Source organism: Aspergillus udagawae (genome assembly GCF_001078395.1).
Source record: "Aspergillus udagawae IFM 46973 DNA, scaffold_6, whole genome shotgun sequence".
NCBI classification, from domain to species: domain Eukaryota; kingdom Fungi; phylum Ascomycota; class Eurotiomycetes; order Eurotiales; family Aspergillaceae; genus Aspergillus; species Aspergillus udagawae.
The window spans coordinates 855,428-876,923 of NW_025091269.1; the positions used below are offsets into that span (position 1 = coordinate 855,428).

At 49.4% G+C, this 21,496-nt stretch overlaps 6 protein-coding genes across 6 annotated transcripts; 2 read left to right on the forward strand and 4 right to left on the reverse strand.

Annotated features, from left to right (window-relative positions):
• Positions 1 to 410: 410 nt before the first annotated feature.
• On the reverse strand, positions 411 to 1,362 carry Aud_008064 (40S ribosomal protein uS7; the record flags this gene model as incomplete). The annotated part of the gene is made up of 3 exons (XM_043292948.1): positions 411 to 728; positions 828 to 1,011; positions 1,217 to 1,362. The coding sequence occupies 3 exons, from the start codon at positions 1,360 to 1,362 to the stop codon at positions 411 to 413; spliced, it is 648 nt and encodes a 215-aa protein (XP_043148883.1).
• A 1,208-nt stretch (positions 1,363 to 2,570) lies between these two features.
• Aud_008065 (putative AMP binding domain protein) lies at positions 2,571 to 8,544 on the forward strand (the record flags this gene model as incomplete). Its single annotated transcript, XM_043292949.1, has 6 exons — positions 2,571 to 2,630; positions 2,731 to 2,753; positions 2,864 to 6,627; positions 6,683 to 6,892; positions 6,950 to 7,553; positions 7,617 to 8,544. 6 exons carry the CDS (start codon positions 2,571 to 2,573, stop codon positions 8,542 to 8,544), a joined length of 5,589 nt encoding a protein of 1,862 aa, XP_043148884.1.
• Positions 8,545 to 9,333: 789 nt separating this feature from the next.
• Aud_008066 (2-isopropylmalate synthase) lies at positions 9,334 to 11,476 on the reverse strand (the record flags this gene model as incomplete). The annotated part of the gene is made up of 4 exons (XM_043292950.1): positions 9,334 to 9,534; positions 9,601 to 11,178; positions 11,232 to 11,376; positions 11,469 to 11,476. The coding sequence occupies 4 exons, from the start codon at positions 11,474 to 11,476 to the stop codon at positions 9,334 to 9,336; spliced, it is 1,932 nt and encodes a 643-aa protein (XP_043148885.1).
• Positions 11,477 to 12,353: 877 nt separating this feature from the next.
• Positions 12,354 to 14,912, reverse strand: drs1 (putative ATP-dependent RNA helicase DRS1; the record flags this gene model as incomplete). The annotated part of the gene is made up of 2 exons (XM_043292951.1): positions 12,354 to 13,082; positions 13,140 to 14,912. 2 exons carry the CDS (start codon positions 14,910 to 14,912, stop codon positions 12,354 to 12,356), a joined length of 2,502 nt encoding a protein of 833 aa, XP_043148886.1.
• A 2,493-nt stretch (positions 14,913 to 17,405) lies between these two features.
• Positions 17,406 to 19,982, reverse strand: Aud_008068 (GNAT family N-acetyltransferase; the record flags this gene model as incomplete). Its single annotated transcript, XM_043292952.1, has 3 exons — positions 17,406 to 17,469; positions 17,526 to 19,296; positions 19,364 to 19,982. 3 exons carry the CDS (start codon positions 19,980 to 19,982, stop codon positions 17,406 to 17,408), a joined length of 2,454 nt encoding a protein of 817 aa, XP_043148887.1.
• A 644-nt stretch (positions 19,983 to 20,626) lies between these two features.
• Aud_008069 (uncharacterized protein) lies at positions 20,627 to 21,379 on the forward strand (the record flags this gene model as incomplete). The annotated part of the gene is made up of 6 exons (XM_043292953.1): positions 20,627 to 20,685; positions 20,742 to 20,852; positions 20,906 to 20,922; positions 20,983 to 21,128; positions 21,202 to 21,282; positions 21,317 to 21,379. 6 exons carry the CDS (start codon positions 20,627 to 20,629, stop codon positions 21,377 to 21,379), a joined length of 477 nt encoding a protein of 158 aa, XP_043148888.1.
• Between the last annotated feature and the right edge of the window lie 117 nt (positions 21,380 to 21,496).

The following is a 21,496-nucleotide window of genomic DNA, read 5'->3' on the forward strand; positions in this document are numbered from 1 at the left end:
GAGGTGCAGCCTTAATTATTTCTGTGCATGAGATGACATGAACTATATGACGATAATCAACTGAGTACGGGCTTAGTCGACAGGTTAAAGTACTGCCCACCACTTTCTCCTATGATAAGTACTAAGCAATTACGGAGTCGGGTAACTTAAGACTAGAATGAGGTTTCCAAGGAAGAAAAGACTAATCAACCTATTATACCTGGAAGTTTTCGTAATCGCACTCCAACTACTAATGAAGAAAGCCGTCCGATTTCATTGATTTTTTTGGATCTCACTCCCTCCGTGACTGTCTTGAGGTATGTACAGTCGCGCAGATTCATGCAAATCGACTGAATCCTTAATGAAACCCCGTCCACTCCAGTAAACATAAAACCAGGAACAAACGGAGAACACGCCCAATCATTACCCCTTTACCGGTTGCTCTTGGCAACACGCTCGAGCTCGTCCTTCTTCTTGATGGCGTAAGAGTTGGAGCTTCCCTTGGCAGCGTTGATGAGCTCTTCAGCCAGGCACTCGGCAATGCTCTTGATGTTACGGAAAGAGGCCTCACGAGCACCGATGGTCAGGAGAGCGATGGCCTGGTTGACACGGCGGAGAGGAGAAACATCGACGGCCTGACGACGGACAGTACCAGCGGAACCGATACGAGTGCTGTCTTCACGAGGACCGCAGTTGACAATAGCGTCAACAGCGACCTGGAGGGGGTTCTGGTCGGTCATGATGTGGATCTGTGAAAGTGAAGACGAAGTATCAGTAATTTATCACAGGCAAAATCGGTACACTCAATTGTGGCTGAGTTCCAGGGTCTCGCGGAAAATTGCACGTACGATCTCGAAAGCATGGGCAACGATGCGGACAGCCATGAGCTTCTTGCCGTTGTTGCGACCGTTCATCATGAGAGAGTTGGTCAGGCGCTCAATGATGGGGCACTGAGCCTTGCGGAAACGCTTAGCGGCATAACGACCGGCAGTGTGAGGGATGTAGACGGGGTTGCGGATCTGGATGTAGTCGCTGTATTTATGAAGCCGAGTCAGCAAATTTGCGTCTGTCAACCTCAATGCTGTCCAATGCATATATTCCCAGTTTTGTGTGCGCGGATATTTCCATTCTTGAACGAGTCTTTTGTCTCCCATCGAAATTGGAACCCAACCCGACCAAATTAAATTTCCTTTCGCAGCACGTCTGAGTCGCAGGGATTTTGGAATCAAACACGTACGTCAAAGAGATATCCCGGATCTCAACATCCTCGTAGCTCCACTTGTTGAACAGCTTGACGGAGCCCATCTCGGCAAGAGCGTCCTTAGGCAAAGCCTGGAAAGCCCCAGAGGGGTTTTCGACCTCGACTTCCCCGTGATCAGACATTGTGACGCCGTATGCACCTGTTGTCGAGGGAGGGATTCGTGAAGGTGACGGACGGTGTCGTTGGGTGAACCTTCAATGTCGTCGATAGCAGTCGGTCCGCTGAAAAGGTTCGCTCGCAACAAGGAAAATCGAGGTGCGCCTCGCTTAGCACTGTGGGTGGGTTAGGGCAGGGCCGGCGCCAATCATCCCGCCGAGGTCATGTGATAATAGACTTGGCGCTCCCGCCGATTTAATCCATATTAGGACTAGTTGCCTTCATTGCCATAATGCTACTAAAAGCAAGCATGTAGTACTGCGATGCAACGTCTACAGAGGCAATGGTCTTCCAATACCAGTATGTGTGGGGTTTTGAGGTCCATTTATCTGCACTTTTGGGATGGTGATATTGCACGACTGGGGTGACTCTTCATTGCCACTGAGCGCGTGGTATGACTTCTCCGTACTCTAACGCCCTCCAATTGGGGAGGTGGTATAATATTCGGCATGGAGGACTGGGATGTTCATCATCCATTTCAATTATCAGCTCTTTATTCGACATTGAGCATCGGCGTAGAATATGGAGAGAATCAATGCAATTGGGATCCATCATATTGTCTTTAACTTATTCCGTAAGGTACATTCCTCGCTGTACCTTGCCTATGTAGTTAGTTCATTAAAGGACCAAATCAGTCGGTGAAGACGATTTAGGATACTGTTGAAAACCTGCCATCACGATTGATAGAAAGTGAACTTCGACAACAAGTGTACGCAGGCACGATACACCAATGTTTGAATCCATTCCTTTCTTATCGTTCGTGATCTACATCCACTCACGCACCACAATCTAAGCATTTCAAGGACGGGGAACAATTCCCCTCTCATTTGTGGCGGTGCACATGGACAAACCCGATCATTGGTTAGTGCGCGCTTGGCCCTAGCACCCACGGCAGGTGACGTTGTGGCTAATCAAAGCGCGGAGAAGGAGAGAACAAGCCAACTTGATACAACCTGCCACGACTAGTTTTCGGTTCTGCTGCATCAGCACCATCATCTTTGCAAGGGGCCCCCTATAAGACCTGGTGAAAGAATTCCAGTCGGTTACACCTTGGCCCCTCGTGTGGGAGACTTGACTGCGTCGTGAAGAAGATATGAACGACATCCCGCATCTCGTTATCTGCGCACCTGAATGAGAGACGTCGTAATCTATCCTTACCAGCGCTTCTGTGACCATGGCGGAGGAGAATCCCGAGCTCCAGGCCGCTTTGCGGGAGCTCGATAGAGAACTCGAGGTGTGTAATCAATATCAGTTGATTTTCCCCATCATGGAACTTGTTCCAGATTGACTGTACTGTATCATAATTTGTGGTCAATGCGCTAATTGGTGATTAGGAGGGGGATATCACTGAGAAAGGGTAAGCGACTCCTATCGGATGGATGCTATGACCGTCAATTACAATGAGACATGAGGCGATAGGAACTGCCATTGTCTGATCCTTCGCGCTGACAACTAACTCTCCTGAAGTTACCAGAAACGGCGCACGCTACTCCTTTCGCAATTCCTTGGTCCAAACAAGCCGCTTGAGATCAACGCGTCTTCAGAAAGTCCGGCGTCGCCAATAAGCAGCTTAAACAATGCTCCGCCAGCCATTCTCAGTGTTCGGCCCCCTACGGCGGATTCCGCGACCCGAAATGCATCTTCGCAATCCTTTGCACAGAATAACATACCTGGTAACGGAAGCTTCGGATACGACCGACGAGTGAGCATGGGCACACAGGGCTCTATCCAAGATGACAGTGCATTTCAATACAATAGAGATAGCATGGCATTACAGCCCCCAGAGCGGATGCCCTCCTCTACTTCATACGATTCCCTTTTCCTTCCGAAGCCGCAAGCGCCTCCAATCGCACAGGAGGACTCCCGAACCGCAACACTTTTGAGCCAGAACTATGCCTTTAACCCTGGAGCTTCCGAGCATGTGGATGAACCCGCCGGAGCTTACGACATGACACCCGGCGCGGTCACGCGACAGTCGACGATGCTCGATTCCCAGCAAGCATACTTCTCTGACTTTGCGGGTCAGCAGCAGGGTGACTATAGAGACAGCTATGGCGGTGCATATCATCGCTACTCTCAATCGGACGCGTTTTCTCCAACGGCAAATATGGCGCCGCCATTGATTCCTGCCTCCGAGTTACCTCACGGGGCGACTATCAACCACCTGCTTCCCCTCGAGCCTCGCGATATACCTTTTGCGGTACACGACCCGCACGACAAGAACACTCTAATGTCCAATTTCGACAACATCCCTGCAGTACTTCGGCATCGAGCTCGAATACATCCTAAGCAGCCCGCTTACTGGGTCCTAGACCAGAAAGGCAAGGAAATTGCTTCCATCACCTGGGAGAAACTTGCCAGCCGCGCAGAAAAAGTTGCTCAAGTCGTCCGTGACAAGAGTAATTTATACCGTGGTGACCGCGTGGCTCTGATTTACCGTGATTCAGAGATCATTGAGTTTGCTGTTGCTCTTATGGGATGCTTCATTGCTGGGGTCGTTGCTGTACCCATCAATAATCTCGATGATTACCAGAGTCTCAATCTGGTTCTCACCTCCACTCAAGCGCATCTTGCTTTAACAACTGAGAACAATCTCAAGAGTTTCCAGAGGGATATTACGATGCAGAAACTGAACTGGCCCAGAGGTGTAGAATGGTGGAAGACCAATGAGTTCGGAAGCTACCACCCAAAGAGAAAAGATGATATTCCGGCCCTTGTGGTTCCCGACTTGGCTTACATTGAATTCTCACGGGCTCCTACTGGGGACATGCGCGGTGTAGTCATGAGCCACCGGACAATCATGCATCAAATGGCTTGTCTTAGTGCTATAATTGCGACCGTTCCTGGCTCAGGTAAAAGTGTCCGGCCGCATGGAGAGACCTTAATCAGCTATCTCGATCCAAGACAAGGTATAGGGATGATCCTTGGTGTCCTTCTTACTGTGTATGGTGGCCATACCACCGTCTGGCTTGAGGACCGAGCGGTCGAAACTCCAGGCTTGTACGCTCATTTGGTCACTAAGTATAGAGCCACACTCATGGCTGCGGATTACCCTGGGCTTAAGATCACTGCGTACAACTACCAGCAAGATCCAATGGCCACGCGTCACTTCAAGAAAAACTCTGAGCCTAACTTTGAAAATGTGAAGCTTTGTCTTATTGATACGTTGACTGTCGACGCTGAGTTTCATGAAATTCTGGCTGACAGATGGCTGCGGCCCATGAGAAACCCTAGAGCTCGGGAAATTGTCGCCCCAATGCTATGCTTGCCTGAACATGGCGGTATGGTGATCAGTGTTCGGGACTGGTTGGGAGGAGAAGAGCGCTTGGGCTGCCCTTTGACTCATGAGATGGATCCGGCTGAGCGGTCAGAAGGCACAGAAGCCAAAAAAGAGGAAAGAAAGTCCGAAAACAACAGTGGTTTCGGTAGCAGCCTTTTGGGTGGCGGTGCGCGTGCTTCTGCTCCTGTTCCAAAAGAGCAGAACAAGAATGAACTGGCCGAAGTACTCCTCGACAAAGAGGCCTTGAAAAGCAATGAGGTTGTGGTTTTGGCCATGGGCGAGGATGCTCGGAAGTACGCAGCGACCATGCCACATGCTGTGCGAGTTGGCTCTTTCGGCTACCCGATTCCTGATGCGACCCTTGCCGTTGTTGACCCGGAGACCAATTTGCTATGCACACCCAATGTGGTCGGTGAGATATGGATTGACTCACCATCTCTTTCTGGCGGTTTCTGGGCATTGCCCAAGCATACGGAAGCAATCTTCCACGCACGGCCTTATAAGTTCGAAGAGGGCAATCCCACCCCTGTGCTGGTGGAACCAGAGTTTCTACGGACTGGTCTTCTTGGCTGTGTGATAGAGGGGAAAATCTTTGTTCTAGGTCTCTACGAAGACCGCCTCCGACAGAAGGTAGAATGGGTCGAGCATGGGCAGGAGATTGTTGAACATCGCTACTTCTTCGTCCAACACATGATTGTTAGTATTCTCAAGAACTTGCCCAAGATACATGACTGCACTGCCTTTGATGTGTTTGTCAATGACGAACATCTTCCGATCGTTGTTTTGGAGTCATATGCGGCATCGACCGCGCCAACGACTTCGGGTGGTCCACCTCGGCAACTGGATTCCGTGCTCCTCGAATCTCTGGCGGAAAGATGTATGGAAGTGTTGTATCAAGAGCACCACTTGCGAGTCTATTGTGTGCTTCTTACGGCGCCGAATACACTTCCCCGTGTGACTAAGAACGGCCGCCGGGAGATCGGTAATATGCTCTGTCGCAAGGAGTTCGATGCCGGAACTCTGCCCTGTGTGCATGTGAAGTTCGGTATTGAACGCTCGGTCATGAATCTGCCGGTTGGTGTCGACCCCGTTGGGGGAATCTGGTCTCCCTTGGCTTCGGCGGCACGGCAAGAGATGCTTGCCATGCAAGAGAAGCAGTATTCGGGTGTGGATTACCGCGATGTCGTGATGGACGATCGCACCTCCACACCTTTGAACAACTTCGCAACCATTGTGGACCTCCTCCAATGGCGTGTCTCTCGCCAGGCAGAGGAGCTGGCTTACTGCTCAATCGATAGCCGTGGAAAAGAAGGCAAAGGTATCACCTGGAAGAAATTCGACTTGAAAGTCGCCGCTGTAGCGATGTATTTGAAAAACAAGGTCAAAGTTCGACCTGGAGATCATCTTATCCTGATGTACACGCACTCCGAAGATTATGTCTACGCCGTGCATGCCTGCTTCTGTCTCGGTGTCGTTGTCATTCCCATTGCTCCAATCGACCAAAACCGGCTAGCAGAAGACGCCCCTGCATTTCTCCATGTGATAAATGATTTCAAAGTCAAGGCAATCATTGTCAATAGCGACGTTGACCATGTCATGAGACAGAAAATCGTTTCCCAGCATATAAAACAGTCTGCACAGGTCCTCAGGATCGGTGTGCCTGCTATCTACAATACCAGCAAACCATCGAAACAATCTCATGGCTGCCGAGACCTTGGCTTTACTGTCAAAGAACCTTGGTTACAAGCAGACCAGCCAGCTCTAGTTTGGACTTATTGGACACCGGATCAGAGGAGAATCTCTGTGCAAATTGGCCACGACACCATCTTGGGAATGTGTAAGGTGCAGAAAGAGACATGCCAGATGACTAGCTCGAGACCAGTCCTAGGCAGTGTTCGCAGCACATTAGGTCTTGGATTTCTTCATACGGTCTTAATGGGCATCTACGTTGGTAAGAGAACGCGCAAGTATGGCTGCAAAGTCCTTCCAAGTTAACCGGTTATTAGGAGCTCCTACCTACCTTGTCTCGCCTGTTGATTTTGCGCAGAATCCCATGACATTGTTCGTCGCCTTGTCTCGTTATAAGATTAAGGATACATATGCCACTAGCCAGATGCTGGACTACGCTATGAGCGTCATGCCTGCGAAGGGTTTCCAGCTTCAAGAAATGAAGAACTTGATGATTTCCGCAGAGGGTCGGCCACGAACTGATATCTGTAAGCTCCGCGGTTCTTCTTCCCCGTCCAATTGTTCTCAATCTCATACTTTGACAGATCAAAAGGTGCGCCTTCATTTCGCATCCGCGAGTTTGGACCGCACCGCAATCAACATAGTTTACTCGCACGTGCTCAACCCTATGGTCGTCACTCGATCATATATGTGCATCGAACCGATTGAACTGTGGCTTGACCTTCGTTCTCTCCGCCAAGGGCTTGTTTGTCCTGTCGATGCAGACACAGATCCGATGGCGCTGCTTGTCCAGGATTCAGGGATGGTTCCGGTAAACACACAAGTAGCTATTGTGAATCCGGAGACCTGTACCTTGTCACATGTCGGTGAATATGGCGAGATATGGATTCAATCAGACGCCTGCGCCAAGGCGTTTTATGGATCCAGGAATGAATTCGATGCTGAGCGATTCAACGGCCGGATCGTGGACGGAGACCCTAACGTTGCCTATGTGCGCACTGGTGACCTGGGGTTCCTTCACACCGTCGCTCGGCCCATCGGCCCATCTGGTCAATCTGTCGAGATGCAGGTGCTCTTTGTCCTTGGCGGGATCGGCGAAACGTTCGAGGTCAATGGATTAAATCATTTCCCCATTGACATCGAGAACTCTGTGGAGAAGTGTCATCGCAACATTGTGCCTGGAGGATGGTAAGCGATCAACCGTCTTCACCATACTATTGAACTGGTCTTGTGCTAACGCTCGCAATTTAGTTGTGTCTTCCAGGCCGGTGGTTTGATAGTGGTTGTCGTCGAGGTGACAAGAAAAGCATATTTGGCATCCCTTGTCCCCGTGATTGTGGACGCCATCCTCGGTGAGCATCAAGTCATAGCTGACATAGTGGCATTCGTGTCTCATGGAGACTTCCCTCGGTCTCGTTTGGGCGAGAAGCAGAGAGGGAAGGTGTTGGCATCATGGGTAACCCGCAAATTGCGCACAATCGCGCAATTCAGTATTCGTGATGTGGAGGGATCAATGAGCCTCTTTGCAGAAGCTCCTCAACATCGTTCCAGTAAAGGCTCGAAACCCGGTAGCATCATGGGCAACAGCCTGCGTCGGTCCACTCTCGTACCGGACGCTGATTCCGCTACTGTTCCTCGTTCTCCAGCTCCGGTGCTTGTGGAGCAACCGGAAGCATCAATGGTGCCTCCTTACCATGACGTACATGAAACAGAGGGAGCTGAAATGCCTGCGCCACCGCTTCCAGACATGCACCCGACTCTTACTCACATAGGGGAACCTGTCCCACCAATGCGGTCTTCGAACAATGAAAGTCACTCGACAGGCATTGCTCACCCTGACCTTGGTTTCAATTTCGGCGATTTCGCCAATGCGACGAGCTCTGCTCCCATGGATGAACACACTGGTGCAGGAGCTGTCAGTGAAGCTCTTCCCTACCGCAATGTCCGTGGACAAGGCTCCATTCCCGCCCAACAGCCGCCGAGAACTAGCAGCCTCCCAGTCGGCACCGCCCCATCATTCGGTCGACCCAAATCCCCGGACCATATTTCAGAAGACAAAGTGGGGGACTGGCCGCAGGAAGCTTTGATGTATCAATCGGCGCTTGGGGGTGATGATGCATACGGTCATAGTGCCGTCAATCGGTCTCCGAGCGATGCTATGAGAAACCACCATGACTGAAAGCAGTAAGAAATACTATAATTGTCGTGAGATTTTCCACGTCGATCATTGAATATTCTCTACTGCACATCGGATTCCCTGCTTAATTATCCCCCGACCTGTCACCTATGTCATTTTGATTTATGCTGATCTATCGTCCTACATTTTTCATTGCCGCCTGCCTTACTTGTTCTTGACTCTGATCACCAACTTTGCTGCTTTACAGTTTCTGATTCTTTGCATGTGAAGAAGCATTCAATACTCTACATTTCCGCCTTACCCAACTGTCATGATGAACGATATATCATGTTTTGTACATACATACCCACGCATATGCGCGCCTTTATGCCAAAATATCGTTGCTCACTTTGCCCGTGCACGGATTCCCGATATATATAGACCACGCTTGCCTCGCATTGCTTGTGTCTGTCTACTTTTGACATAAATGCCGCACTGTACATAGTCCATATAGTGTTTAGCCGTAATACACCGCGTTTACATACAATAAGATAATGATGCTCCATGACGAGTTGCTGTACATGATGAATTACCAACACCAGGGGCTGAGATTTCGGTTAACTTGATATACGGAGTGCATCCTCACACAATAGTGAAACTGGTTCACCAACACCAAAACCAAATAAGAGAGAGATTATGTTCAATCTGTACAATTGAATTATGCTTTGAATAGCCATGCTTTTAGCCTCTAATTTTTTTTTTTTCCTCCGCTACTCGCCACCTTTTTTGAAATGCGGGAACCACCGATCGAGACGGGGGAAAAGCTTCGAAGATACGTAGAACACAAACGCGTTACTGGCTGTTCGCCTTGGCGGTCAGCGCGTCCAGATCAACCTTGGGTTTGGCACTGCCGTTGGGTGTGAGCTTCGCGGCTGTGATGGCCACCGCGTTGGAGTCGCCGAGCTGCTCAAGGGCTTGCAGATCCTCGTCTGTGAGGGTGTTGGAGCGTTGAGGGCGGAATGGAGCGGGGGAACCGGCACGGCTTGTCAGGAACTGTGTGAACAAACTATTAGAGATGATGAATATTTTGAGGGGGGGAAAGGGCGATAAGAAACGTACCGAGGAAGCTGCGCTGAGGAGAGCGATCAAACTGGCTTGTACCACGTCCTGGTGGATACCAATACCCCAGACTTGTTCTTTGCTGCCGGCCGCAGTGCACTGGAGGTATGTGGCAGCCTTCACGTCTCTACCGAGACCGATCGAGTGCTCCTTGTAGTCGATGACATCGAGGTCGATGCCAAGAGTCGACAGAGCATTGGCCAGAGACGAGATGGCACCGGGGCCAACGCCAGTGATAGCGTGTTGAATGTTGTCGATCTCGATGATGCCGGTGAAACGACGCTTGAGATTCTTGGTGTTGAGGGCCTTGCCCGGCTCCGGGGGCGCCGGCGACTGTGACCGGTCGGTTGTGATGTTGTAGTCGACCAAATTGAAGCGAGGGTTCGATTTGAGATGGTACGCTTCCTCGAAGAGCTCGACAATTTCCTTGGGCCGCAACTCCCGGTTGACGGCTTCGGTCTGCTTCTGAACGATCTTGCTGAATTCGACCTGCAGAGCGCGCGGAAGATCCAGCTCCAGACTGCGCAGAATGACCCAGGCGGCACCACCCTTGCCGCTCTGAGAGTTGACACGGATGACAGCCTCGTAGTTCCGTCCGATGTCCTGAGGGTCCAGAGGGAGATACGGGATGACCCACTCGTCGTCGTCGGTGGCGTTGGCACCTTCACGCAGCTTGAATCCCTTCTTGATAGCATCTTGGTGACTGCCGCTGAACGCGCAGACAACCAGCTGACCACCGTAGGGCCATCTTTCATTCACGGGAATCTTGTTGCTCTCTTCCACCACCTTGATAACAGAGTTGATATCCGAGAAGTCAACTTGAGGGCTGACACCCTGTGTGTAGAGATTGAGGGCAAGAGTGACCAGATCCACGTTACCAGTTCTCTCACCATTTCCGAAAAGAGTACCTTCGACACGCTGAGCACCAGCCATCTGAGCCAGCTCGGCGGCCGCAACAGCACAGCCACGATCGTTATGGGGATGGACAGAGACAACGAACTTCTCTCTCTCCGTCATGTTGCGGCAGAAATACTCAACCTGGTCTGCGAACACGTTTGGCGTCGCCATCTCAACCGTTGCTGGCAGATTGAAGATTATGGGGTTTTCTTCGGTGGGGCCCCAAGCAGCCTTGACGGCCTCGCAAATCTGGACTGCGAACTCAGGCTCGGTGTCGGAGAAGGTTTCGGGAGAGAACTCGAACTGCCACTGGGTACCAGCCATCTCTGGGTCGTCCTTGGTTATCGAGCGGGCGTACTTGGCGCATCTTACGGCAATCTCGAGACTCTGTTCGCGGGTGGTTCCGAAAACTATTCGGCGGAAGCATGGGCTGGTAGCCAGGTAGATGTGGAGGATAGCCTTCTTTGCGCCTTTGAGGGAATCGACAGTGCGACGGATGAGTTCTTCTCTGCAAGGAGACAGGACCTGGAGCCAGACATCGTCGGGAACGACGCCAGGTGTCTCTACCAGGCGCCGAGTGAAATCGAAGTCCGTTTGCGATGCCGAAGGGAATGATACTTCGATTTCCTTGTAACCGATGTCGACGAGCATCTTGAAGAACCGGAATTTCTGTTCACCATCCTATATAGATCTATACGTCAGAGGCGTCCAGAAAATTTGAACGAGTTCCTCACCATGGGATCGGGCAGACTCTGGTTGCCATCTCTCAGATCAGTGGCCAGCCAGCGGGGCGGCTTGTCGATAACCTTATCGGGCCATTGGCGGTTAGGGAGATGCAGAGGCTTGAAGGGCTTGTATTTTTTCGAGGGGTCTTTGAGCCTATCAAAAGGAGTCAATAAAAGAAGCTCAAATCCGAATGGTCCCTTGAGGAGTTGGGGTAAACAACAAAGATTCAGGGGCAGAAGACATACATAGGCATGATGGCGGTATCGTGCGGTGTCCGCAGCGGGGTAGGGGAAGAGGGTAGAGAAAGTTACTGCAGGATAGTGTGGCCAGAAAGAGGAAACGGAATACTAGACAACTGGCAGATAAAACGTGCCTGAATGACACTAAACTTTCAAAGATTAACGATCAGAGAACGATATTTAAGTAGAGGGAGAAATGTGAACGAGAGAGTTCGAGGAGTGAGTCAGTAGTATCTCCATCGTTCAATAACAGGTCATGACGCTCTCTCGCCGCCTTTCACATATTTTTTCGTCGATCCGCCGACAGCGGACGCGGGGCCCCTAATTGGCAACTCTGATTGGCCTGGGACTCGAGGGTGCCTCGCATAGTGGATACTTCAGGTAAATAAAAGTCCAGAGGGTACTGACGTTGGTGTCTCAATTGTTGCAGGTGTATTCGGCAAGTGGCGATAGCCTGATGTTAGCTCCTGAAGCGGACCGAATGAGACCTTTATCCTGGTTATGAAATCTTTTCCTGTCGTTCTATCTCTCCTGGTGCTTGTCTTTGCAGTGAGCTGGAATTCATTCTATGTACTCAATGCGGGGGGCCGATGATCGGGGACAAATTACATGGACCTCAGGCCATGACTCCACCGTGGTTAGCCGCCAGTAGCCGTTGACAGAGACTGAAACGATTGGTTTAACAGTCATGCCCTACAATAGAGGACTTGAATAGCTTCAATCTGAGTCATTTTGGGAGAGGGCGGGATTTAGAAGAGTGGATATATACGGCCGCTCTATGTAAATGTAAAGACTGACGTACCAAAGGCCACTAAACCAAAGGCCATGAAGAGATATTCACAACCTACATTAGGTTCTGATGCAATCCTATACACAATTGTAGTTCCCTCCTCATTTCTTTCCCTTCAGCTTGTGCTTATTCTTCTTGTCACTTTTGTTCTTATCCCCCTTGTTCTTATCCCCCTTGTTCTTCCCCTGTTTGGGAGCCTCTCGGTCCGCCTTACCCTTCTTCCAACCGATATTCCCCTCATGACGCTGGCGCGCATCGTCAAGCCGTTTCTTGTCCTTGTTGCTCAGCTTTACTTTATCCTTCTTAGATGGCCCGTTGAGCTCCGTAGCGCCCAATTTGCGCGCCGCACGCTTGTCACGTTCAGTCTCGAACCATGTGCGCTTCGGCCGCGACATGATCTCGGCTTCGTGCTTCATCATATTCTCCCCCTTGGTCACTTGCATCTCTGCCTGTGCCATCTGCTTCTCCAACTTCTCCTCCTGTAACACCTCCTCGATCTCATCTTCCAAGCCCTTGGCCTTAGCGGCCCATTCGTCCGCAACGGATGGGTCAACGACGCGGCTGACAATCTTGGCCCCTTGCGCTTTGCCGGCCTTGACGGCCGACTTGACGATCTTGCGGTCCGGCTCGGCTGCAATGGTACATGCACGCCCGGAGCGGCCCGCACGCGCTGTTCGACCCACACGATGCAGGTAGAGCTCGTGGTTCTGAGGCGCTTCGTAGTTGATGACCGTTTCGACACCCTTGATATCCAGACCACGGGACGCCAAATCAGTAGCAAGGAGGAAGGCTACTTTGCCTTCTCGGAAGTTCTCGACACTTTTGATACGCTGTACTGCTGTTTAGTCTCATTTCAAGTAATTATCTCAGCTCATAGGTTGACATACCTGTTCTTGGCTCATGCTACCATGAAGCTCTGCCGCTTTGAGTCCCAATAGCCCAAAGACAATGCGAACCCGATGAGCCTCGCGCTTCTGCCGGAAGAAGACGATAACCCGTCCAGTGTAGATTTCGTTGCACAGGTAAAGAAGATATCCCAAACGCTTGTCCTCTCTACCTGGCCGTAATCGCACGAACTCCTGGGTCAGGTTCATGGATGTATTCTTCTTCGAGTCGACCATCAAGCGAACTGGACGGTTGAGACCAACCCGAATGAGCTTGTCGACAGAGTCTGTCATTGTAGCCGAAAAGAGCATTGTTTGCCGCGACTTGGGAATGGTTGTCAAGATTTCGTTGAGTTCGTCAGCGAAACCATCTTCCAACATTCGATCAGCTTCATCAAGAACCAAAATCTCCAGAGTGTCGAGAGTGAAGCTGGGGGAATTCCGCATGTGGTCGATAAAACGACCAGGAGTTGCAATGATTACATCAGGCCGCTTTTTCAAGATATTCTCCTGCTCGCGAAGACTGAAACCACCGACAAGTTGACAAAAGGTAATATCGGTATGGGTAGCCAGTTTTGTAGCCACATTGTAACACTGAACCGCCAGTTCACGAGTGGGCATCAGGATGGCAACACGACTGGTGGGGACTTTTCGAGGGCGGAACAGTAGACGCTCGAGAATGGGAACAACGAACGCAGCAGTCTTTCCTGAGCCAGTAACAGCACTACCCACGATGTCTTTGCCAAGGAGAGCCACGGGGATCGTCTTTTGCTGGATGGGAGTCGGCGTGGTGAAATTGACAGATGCCAGACCACGGAGGATGGGTCGAGACAGATTGAAGTCCTGGAATGATCGATTGGAAGTCGACGCGGTTGTGGATTTTTCTTCAGGCGCGAAGAAAGCCTTGCGCTTCTCTGCTTCCTCAGCGTCAACCTCACTCTCCACTTCAGATTCCTCGTCAAAAGCTGCTTCGTCATCCGGATGGTGTACTGGAGTCGCAACTGAGTCGTTATCGGAGGCAGCATCATCATCATCATCATCATCATCATCCTCGTCCTCGCTGCCCTGTTCATCTCCATCATCGCTGTCACTGGAGTCGTTCTCCACATCGTCGCCGCTCTCATCCGCACCATCGGCGCCCATACCAAATCCGTCGGCAGCAAGCAATTCGTCGTCCTGAAAGTCCACAGACATGCCACCATCAGAGTCGGCATCTTCATCTTCACTCTCCTCTCCTTCCTCCTTCCTCCTCTTTTTCTCCTTCTGCTGCTTCTTTTTCAGCTCGGCCTCTTTCTTCGCTTTCCTCCTGGAAATGATATCATCAATATCCACAGCCTTCTTATCCCCATTCTTCGTCGTATTCGCAGATCCATCTCCATTCCGCGCTTCCCACCCATCAAATCCCTCGATCACACCGGCATTAGCATTGCCGCCAACATCGAACTCGAACTCCGAGTCCAACGCCCCATCATCCTCACCAGCATCCAGTGCCTCAGCCTCATCCTCTTCGCCGGATTGTTCGTCAGATACTGCGCCAGCAGCGCTTTCACCCTTCTTGCTTTGCTTCAATTGCTTCTGCTTCTTGTTCTTGCCTTTTGGTGCCTCCGCCGCCTCTCGTTTGCGTTTCTTCGAGCTGGAAATATTTTCTTCCTCGGCGTTGTCGCCACCTTCCTCCACACCGTCCGCGAGGACATCGTTCTCATCATCCGATAGTGTGAGCACGAAATCGTCATCTTTGGCGGCAGTCCGCTTTTTCGTCGCGGAATTGGGAGCCATTTTTCAAGCAGACCAGCCGTCGATTGGTCGTTGAAGTGCGAAGGGGCGAGTATTAAACCGTAATACTTCACACAGAACAAGTGAAATGATGTAGACGAACTCAAACCACCCCTGTTTTTCCTCCCAGGACTACTGGCTCTATCTGCTTTCTCTTGAGCGGAAGAGGAAATGAAAAAAGTTCAAATCGCGAAGGCGGTGAGGCTCAAGCGCGGCAGAAAATACCCACGAAATTTGTCCTGTAACTCTGATTGGCTGCCTTCTGAAAGCCAGCTTTAACCTAACGTAATCCACCACCGAGCGGCACACACCACCGAGCGGCACAAAACATCCTCCCCCTAAGCCCCTGAATAGTTGTCTGATTGCTTCAGTTTCACTAACACATTATTATGCCTCAAAAATCATTAGATTCAGCTGCTAAATTAGAGGGCAGAATTCAGCTTGCAATCCAAGCATTTAAAAATGGTCAATTCAAAAGTATCCGTTCAGCAGCTGCAGCATATGATGTGCCACACCGAACGCTCACCTACCGAATTAATGGTCGAAATGCACGCCTGAATATTCCAGCAAATGGCCAGAAGCTTAAAGATTTAGAAGAAGCTTCTCTTAAGAAGTGGATTCTTGATATGGATGAGCGTGGCCTCCCTCCTACTCACGATATGGTACGCAAGATGGCGAATCTATTGCTATCTCACCGACAGGAGACTGAAACTGTTGGCCTCAACTGGGTTTCTCGTTTTATTAAACGACATGATGAGATTATATCTAAATACACCCGCAAGTACGATTATCAACGTGCAAAATGTGAGGACCACAAGGTTATTAATCAGTGGTTTGATCTTGTTCAGAATACTATAGTAAAATATGGTATTACTGAACAGGATATCTACAATTTTGATGAAACTGGCTTCCAGATGGGTGTGGCACATACAGCTAAGGTTATTACTGCATCCCATCATCGAACAAGCCGCGTACGAGCTATACAACCGGGGAATCGCGAATGGGTTACTGTTATTAAATGCATTAATATCTCTGGATGGCCTCTCCCCCCAATGATCATCTTCTCTGGCAAGGTCCATCAATCCCAATGGTATCAAGATCTTGATGCTGACTGGCTGATTGGCCTAAGCAATAATGGATGGACTAATAATGAGCTTGGGGTATCCTGGTTAGAAAAGATCTTCAAGAAGCATACTGCAACACGTACCCTAGGGAGATATCAGCTTTTGATTCTTGATGGCCATACTAGCCATAAGTCTGCAGAGTTTGATCTTTTCTGCAAGAACCATCAAATCATCCCTCTTTATATGCCTTCTCATTCATCTGATAAACTGCAACCTCTGGATGTTGGCTGCTTCGCACCCCTAAAACAGGCTTATGGCGAAGAGGTGACAAGAAGCATACAAAATGGCATTCATCATATTAATAAGGAGAACTTTCTTAATCTTTATAAAGTATCAAGGAAGGCCTTATCATCTGAGAATATCTGCAGTGGATTTAATGCCTCTGGTTTAGTTCCTTTAAGTCAACAAAGGGTGCTAGATAAGCTTACTATTAAGAATATCACACCTCCAACTACTGCACATGGACCTGGACCTGGAGCTACAGAGGCTGAATGGATTGCAAAGACCCCTTATACAACTACTGAGGTGCAAAAGCAGATGCAGCATATAAAGCAGCTTATTCATCGCAACTCAGAGAGCCCACCAAATGAAGCAATCCGCCAGCTAGCAAAAGCAGCTGAATCTACTATGCATCAAGTCATTCTACTACAGCATCAGGTGACTGAGCTTCGTGCAGCAAATAATAAGCAGAAGCAAAAGCGCGCAGCCCCTAGATCTTTTATTGCTACTGGGGGGGTTCTGACAGGGGCTAAAGGCCAGCAACTTRCKCAAGAAGCTATACAAATRATGGAGCCTGTGCCTAAGAAAAAGCGTGCACCACCACAATGCAGTAATTGCCATCAAATTGGGCATATTCGAACTAGCTGCTCTAGTAGATAATAAAAATCTTTTATGCATGAGAATGGCTTCATTTTGATAGTATAGTAGTACGATACCTCCTAGATTCATGACCATGGCCAAATTGTGCCGCTCGGTGGTGTGTGCCGCTCGGTGGTGGATTACGTTATCAGCGTTGGCTTACTAAGGTCCGTATCAAACCTACTACCTAGTTAACTAGTTATTATCTAGCTTACCACTTACGTCCAAAGCATATCAATTCAATACTTCCAAAGTGATATTTTTTTCCCTTCCCCTAATCGATTATGAGTCTCTGTGTATCAAGAGAACAACGGGATGTCCATCGCTTTGGGATATTTAAGTCTCATTTCTTGAACTACCACTGTTCTCCTCGGCTTTGCTAGATTCCAAGCCAGATGAGAGACACACGGGGACACAAAAAAGGTTCTCAAGATGAGATGACGAAGAAGCAAGGACAATTCAATATTCAAAACAGGAAGAAGACGCTCACACAAGCTCCGGAAAGGTTCTTTCCTCAAGCATGAAACGCATCACCGTCGTCGTAACCAGCTTTGCGAATAAGGTAGCTGACATCGAGGCTATGAGAGCGTTTTAGTAAGTCTAGGGCTCATGTGATCAATGATGGTTCACTTACAATCGCTCGAACTTGACTCGAGCTCCCTTGAGCACGCCTTGCTGTTCAAAGTGGTAATCCCTTTCAAGCCAGTCGATGAGCCACTTGATCTGGGATCGCTCAGAAACCGAATAGCTGATGGTAAAGGCAAGGCGTTTGAGGGATCGGGAACCGCCTGGGTAAAGGCCAGTCTTGTCATCGCAACCGGCATCGTAAAAGAAGCCCCTTTTGGGAACGTAAGTAGCGTCGCACACTTCGATGAGTTTGTCCAAGAGACATTTTCCGATGCCTCGGCGTTTATGGTCCGGCTTGATAAAGATCTCTAGCTCCACTGTGTACCGTCCTGTGGTTTGAAGGCCCAGGGAATCTGTAGCCAAAGCATATCCGAGGATCCTTTCTGGGGAGTCGTGGGCGGATGGTCCGCGTCTGCGCTCTGCAGCCACAATAAATGGCAATTTTGCACGTCTGCTATCCTCGATTCGTTGGTGCACATCTTGTTCGTCAAGTGTTCCTAAGCCTGAACTCAAGTTTGACTTTTGGCTATACCAATTCAAGATCATGAGCAGTCCTGGTACGTCACCGTCTTCGACACAGCGAAGATAGACGTTTGCTCTAGGACTATTTGGATCTTTTGGAGAACAGACCTTCAGACCTTCTATGAAGGCATCTCGAGCTTGTTTCCGGCGCGTCCTCGCCTCCTCTTCTGCTGCTTTTATATGCAATGCAAGGTTATAGCAATAGCCTTCGGCAGTTTCATGATAATGGAGATGTGTCGCTTCGTTAATCATGTCCAAACGGGTTGGGGCGTCTCCCAAGTCAAGAATATACAAAGATTCGATCCCATCCATATGCGCAGTCCCATCAAAAAAGGCTTGATGGTGGATGTCAAGGTTGCAGCTATCGCCTGTCTCCATCTCTAGCCAATGACGGAACCAATCACGAAAGCCTTCATAGGTAGAGCAAGCACGAGGACGCATTTCCCACCTGTCCTCCCACTTAACCTTAGAGCAGTGCTCTGGTGTATGACCGTCGTCCTGATTGCCACTATGGCGCTCAGCATTCGATGGAGTTATCTGAAGACGTTCATGCTCCGCACTTGGATAGCGAGAAAGAAAGATCTGGCCGTCAACGATTGCCGGATACACGGACATGCTGTTATGATAAGATTCACGCTGAGCGTCAAGTCTCGCAGCGTAAAATTTCTGGACGTGAGACCTGATTTCATCGACGAAGTATCTATCGTCCAGGTCCCCTTCAAACTCGACCTCTGGGATAGACCTTGGGTTGGAAGAAGTTTCATTTGGATTGGCTGCGAGCCTACATCTTGCGATGCTCTTGTAGACATCTGATTTTGGATCGGTTCCCGGCCCGTCCCTGCATTTCGCAAGGCTCTCTGGATTTGCTGTGTCGTCTTCATGGTCTCTGTAGCGATTGAGATGGGCTTGCAAAACAATCTCTTCTTGAAGACGCTTTAACTCATCTAGAGCCTCTTGAGATGGAGCCTTGTTTGTGGTCTTTGGCACGCCGGACGGAATTTTGATCTGGCAGCCAACTTCGTCCTGGGGAGTGTTATCTTTCAACGCAGCAGGTCTGTTTGGTAACCCATTGGGATTATGCCTCGGTACTTGCTGTGTTGTTCCTGAACTAGCCCTATATCGGGGACCGCTGTTCAGACGTGCGCTTCCGCTCCGAAGCTGTCTTTGATTGCGACCTTTGAAATTGGCCCCTCGATGCATGACGACTTCGTCGGATCCATTGCTGTCAGTTTTGTTTGGACGGTCTCCTACTTGAGCTGATTGCTAGTTAGCTTACTGAAGCTCGATCCTTGGCCAAATTGAGAAGGAGCACGTGTTCCTCACCCATATTTGTATTTCCTTGGGAAGGAAGTGATATCTGAGCTGGATTAGCGTTGATAACTTGACTCAATGTTGATCTCTTCTGTGGCGTGTGAGGCAGGTGCGAGAGGTGGGTGGAAGCTGGTGCTCTGCTATGGAATTTCTTAGGTCGCCAGTCAAAGCGCGGGCGTGTTCTGTGACTGCCTGAGGCCTCCTTATCTTCCTCTCTTGCACTTTGTCTCTGGTGCAGGGCTTCAGAACCTGGAATAGAAGGTCCCTGAATTTTCAGAACTAAGCAAGCAGGGGATTTTGAGGACTCGGCGTTATTCAGCCTCTCTGAGTCATCTTGTGATGCTCCGAGGTCGTGTGTTGTAGAGTGGATAGTGCTCTGCTCGTTCGTTGGATTTGAATTCGAGAAACTATATGCCGGACGGTAATTGTCAAGCTGGGTCTTAGGAGAGTCTGTCTGTTCTGGTCTTCTCTTTCTGAAAGCACGAGCCTTTGCGAAGGTTGAGGGGAGATTGTTTATGGCTTGAAGCCCAGACTCAGGGGAGGCAGGATCTTGCTTGGAATGAGTCTTCGACTTATTAGGCCTACTCCTGCTTGGGATATCTGGCTGACCGTGATGAGCTTGTCTCTCCATGGTGGCTAGTCATCAAGGAATGGTGTGGATAACCTAGAAGAGAATGTTCCGGACCAGAAGATGCGAGTATCATGAGTCATCTTGCAGTGTGCATGGGGATGAAGATAGGTCTTAAGCGATAGTTAGGGCAAGTACAGTTTGAGGTGAATGTGAAGTGAAAGGGAAACGGATGTTTCCTGCTGAGTTACTAGTGACAGATAACTGTAGTGAAACATGGAAGCACATGTCTAGAGACACTACGACTTTATGATGTGGGCTTATGATTAATGACTTGGGTTCAAAACACTCTTTGAGATCCCTGATATATTTGCTAGTCCTAAAAGTTATCACAGTCACATGTGAGATCTATCTAAGGTAGGATATGAGAGGGAGTATAGGTCTTCTCAGCGTAGAAGAGAGCTTCGAAAAGCATCTATACACTCACACAAGCCCAAAAAATGACTGCAAGGTAAAATCGAATTAGAAGTAAGCTAGTAATGCATATTATTTACATTAAATTAATTACTATACAGAATTGTTGGTGATCGACTTGCTGGGTTAGCTCTGAATATGGCAGATCTCTATCCTTCGCCCAAATACGTAGGCGTTTTATCCAACTACAACTAAGCCAGCGCAACAAATTCGAGAGGACACATTTGGCCAAAATGCTGTCAATATTGAGAAAAGCTCGCTTAAAGGACAAAGAGATGAGGATTCTGATGCTGTGAGTCTTTCGGAGACCAAGAAATGACTGACCTGGATGCTCATAATCGATGCTAGTGGTCTTGATAATGCTGGGAAGACAACAATTGTGAAGCAGATTATGAAGGAAGATGTCACAACTGTCAGCCCTACACTGGGCTTTATCATTAAAACAATAGATTTTGAAGGGTAATTTCAACCCTGAAGATCTCAACCATATTTTTAACTGACTCCGGACACAGATATAGATTGAACATATGTGAGTGAAGCCAGCAGTTAAAACTCCCGCAAGGAACTTCGAGTGACTTTTTGCCGCCAGGGGACGTCGGGGGACAGAAAACCCTCCGGTCGTACTGGAAAAATTACTTTGAGAAGACAGACACACTTGTCTGGGTGGTAGATGCAACAGACCGTCTTCGAGTTGATGATTGCCGGGATGAACTCGCGGGCCTACTCCTTGAAGAGGTACGGTTTGCCAATTTCCCCGCTCGCCTGCAAATTTTCGTTGATGGGCACCGGTTTGGCTAACACCCTCCAGCGCCTGATGGGAGCAAGTCTTCTGATCTTCTTGAACAAGACAGATGTAGAGGGATGTATGACGGAAGATGAAGTCCGTGAAGTAAGTTGTTGTCGAGTCTTGATATATTTGTTAGGCTCTACGGACATCTGCTGAACACTCTCCAGCGGCTTCGCCTGGATTCAATAAAGACCCATAAATGGACTATATTGCCCTGCAGTGCTATAACAGGCAAGAATCTCCGTGAAGGCTTACAATGGGTGGTGCAGGATGCAAAAGACAGACTTTTCCTCTACTGACCCTGTCTCTACCCGCT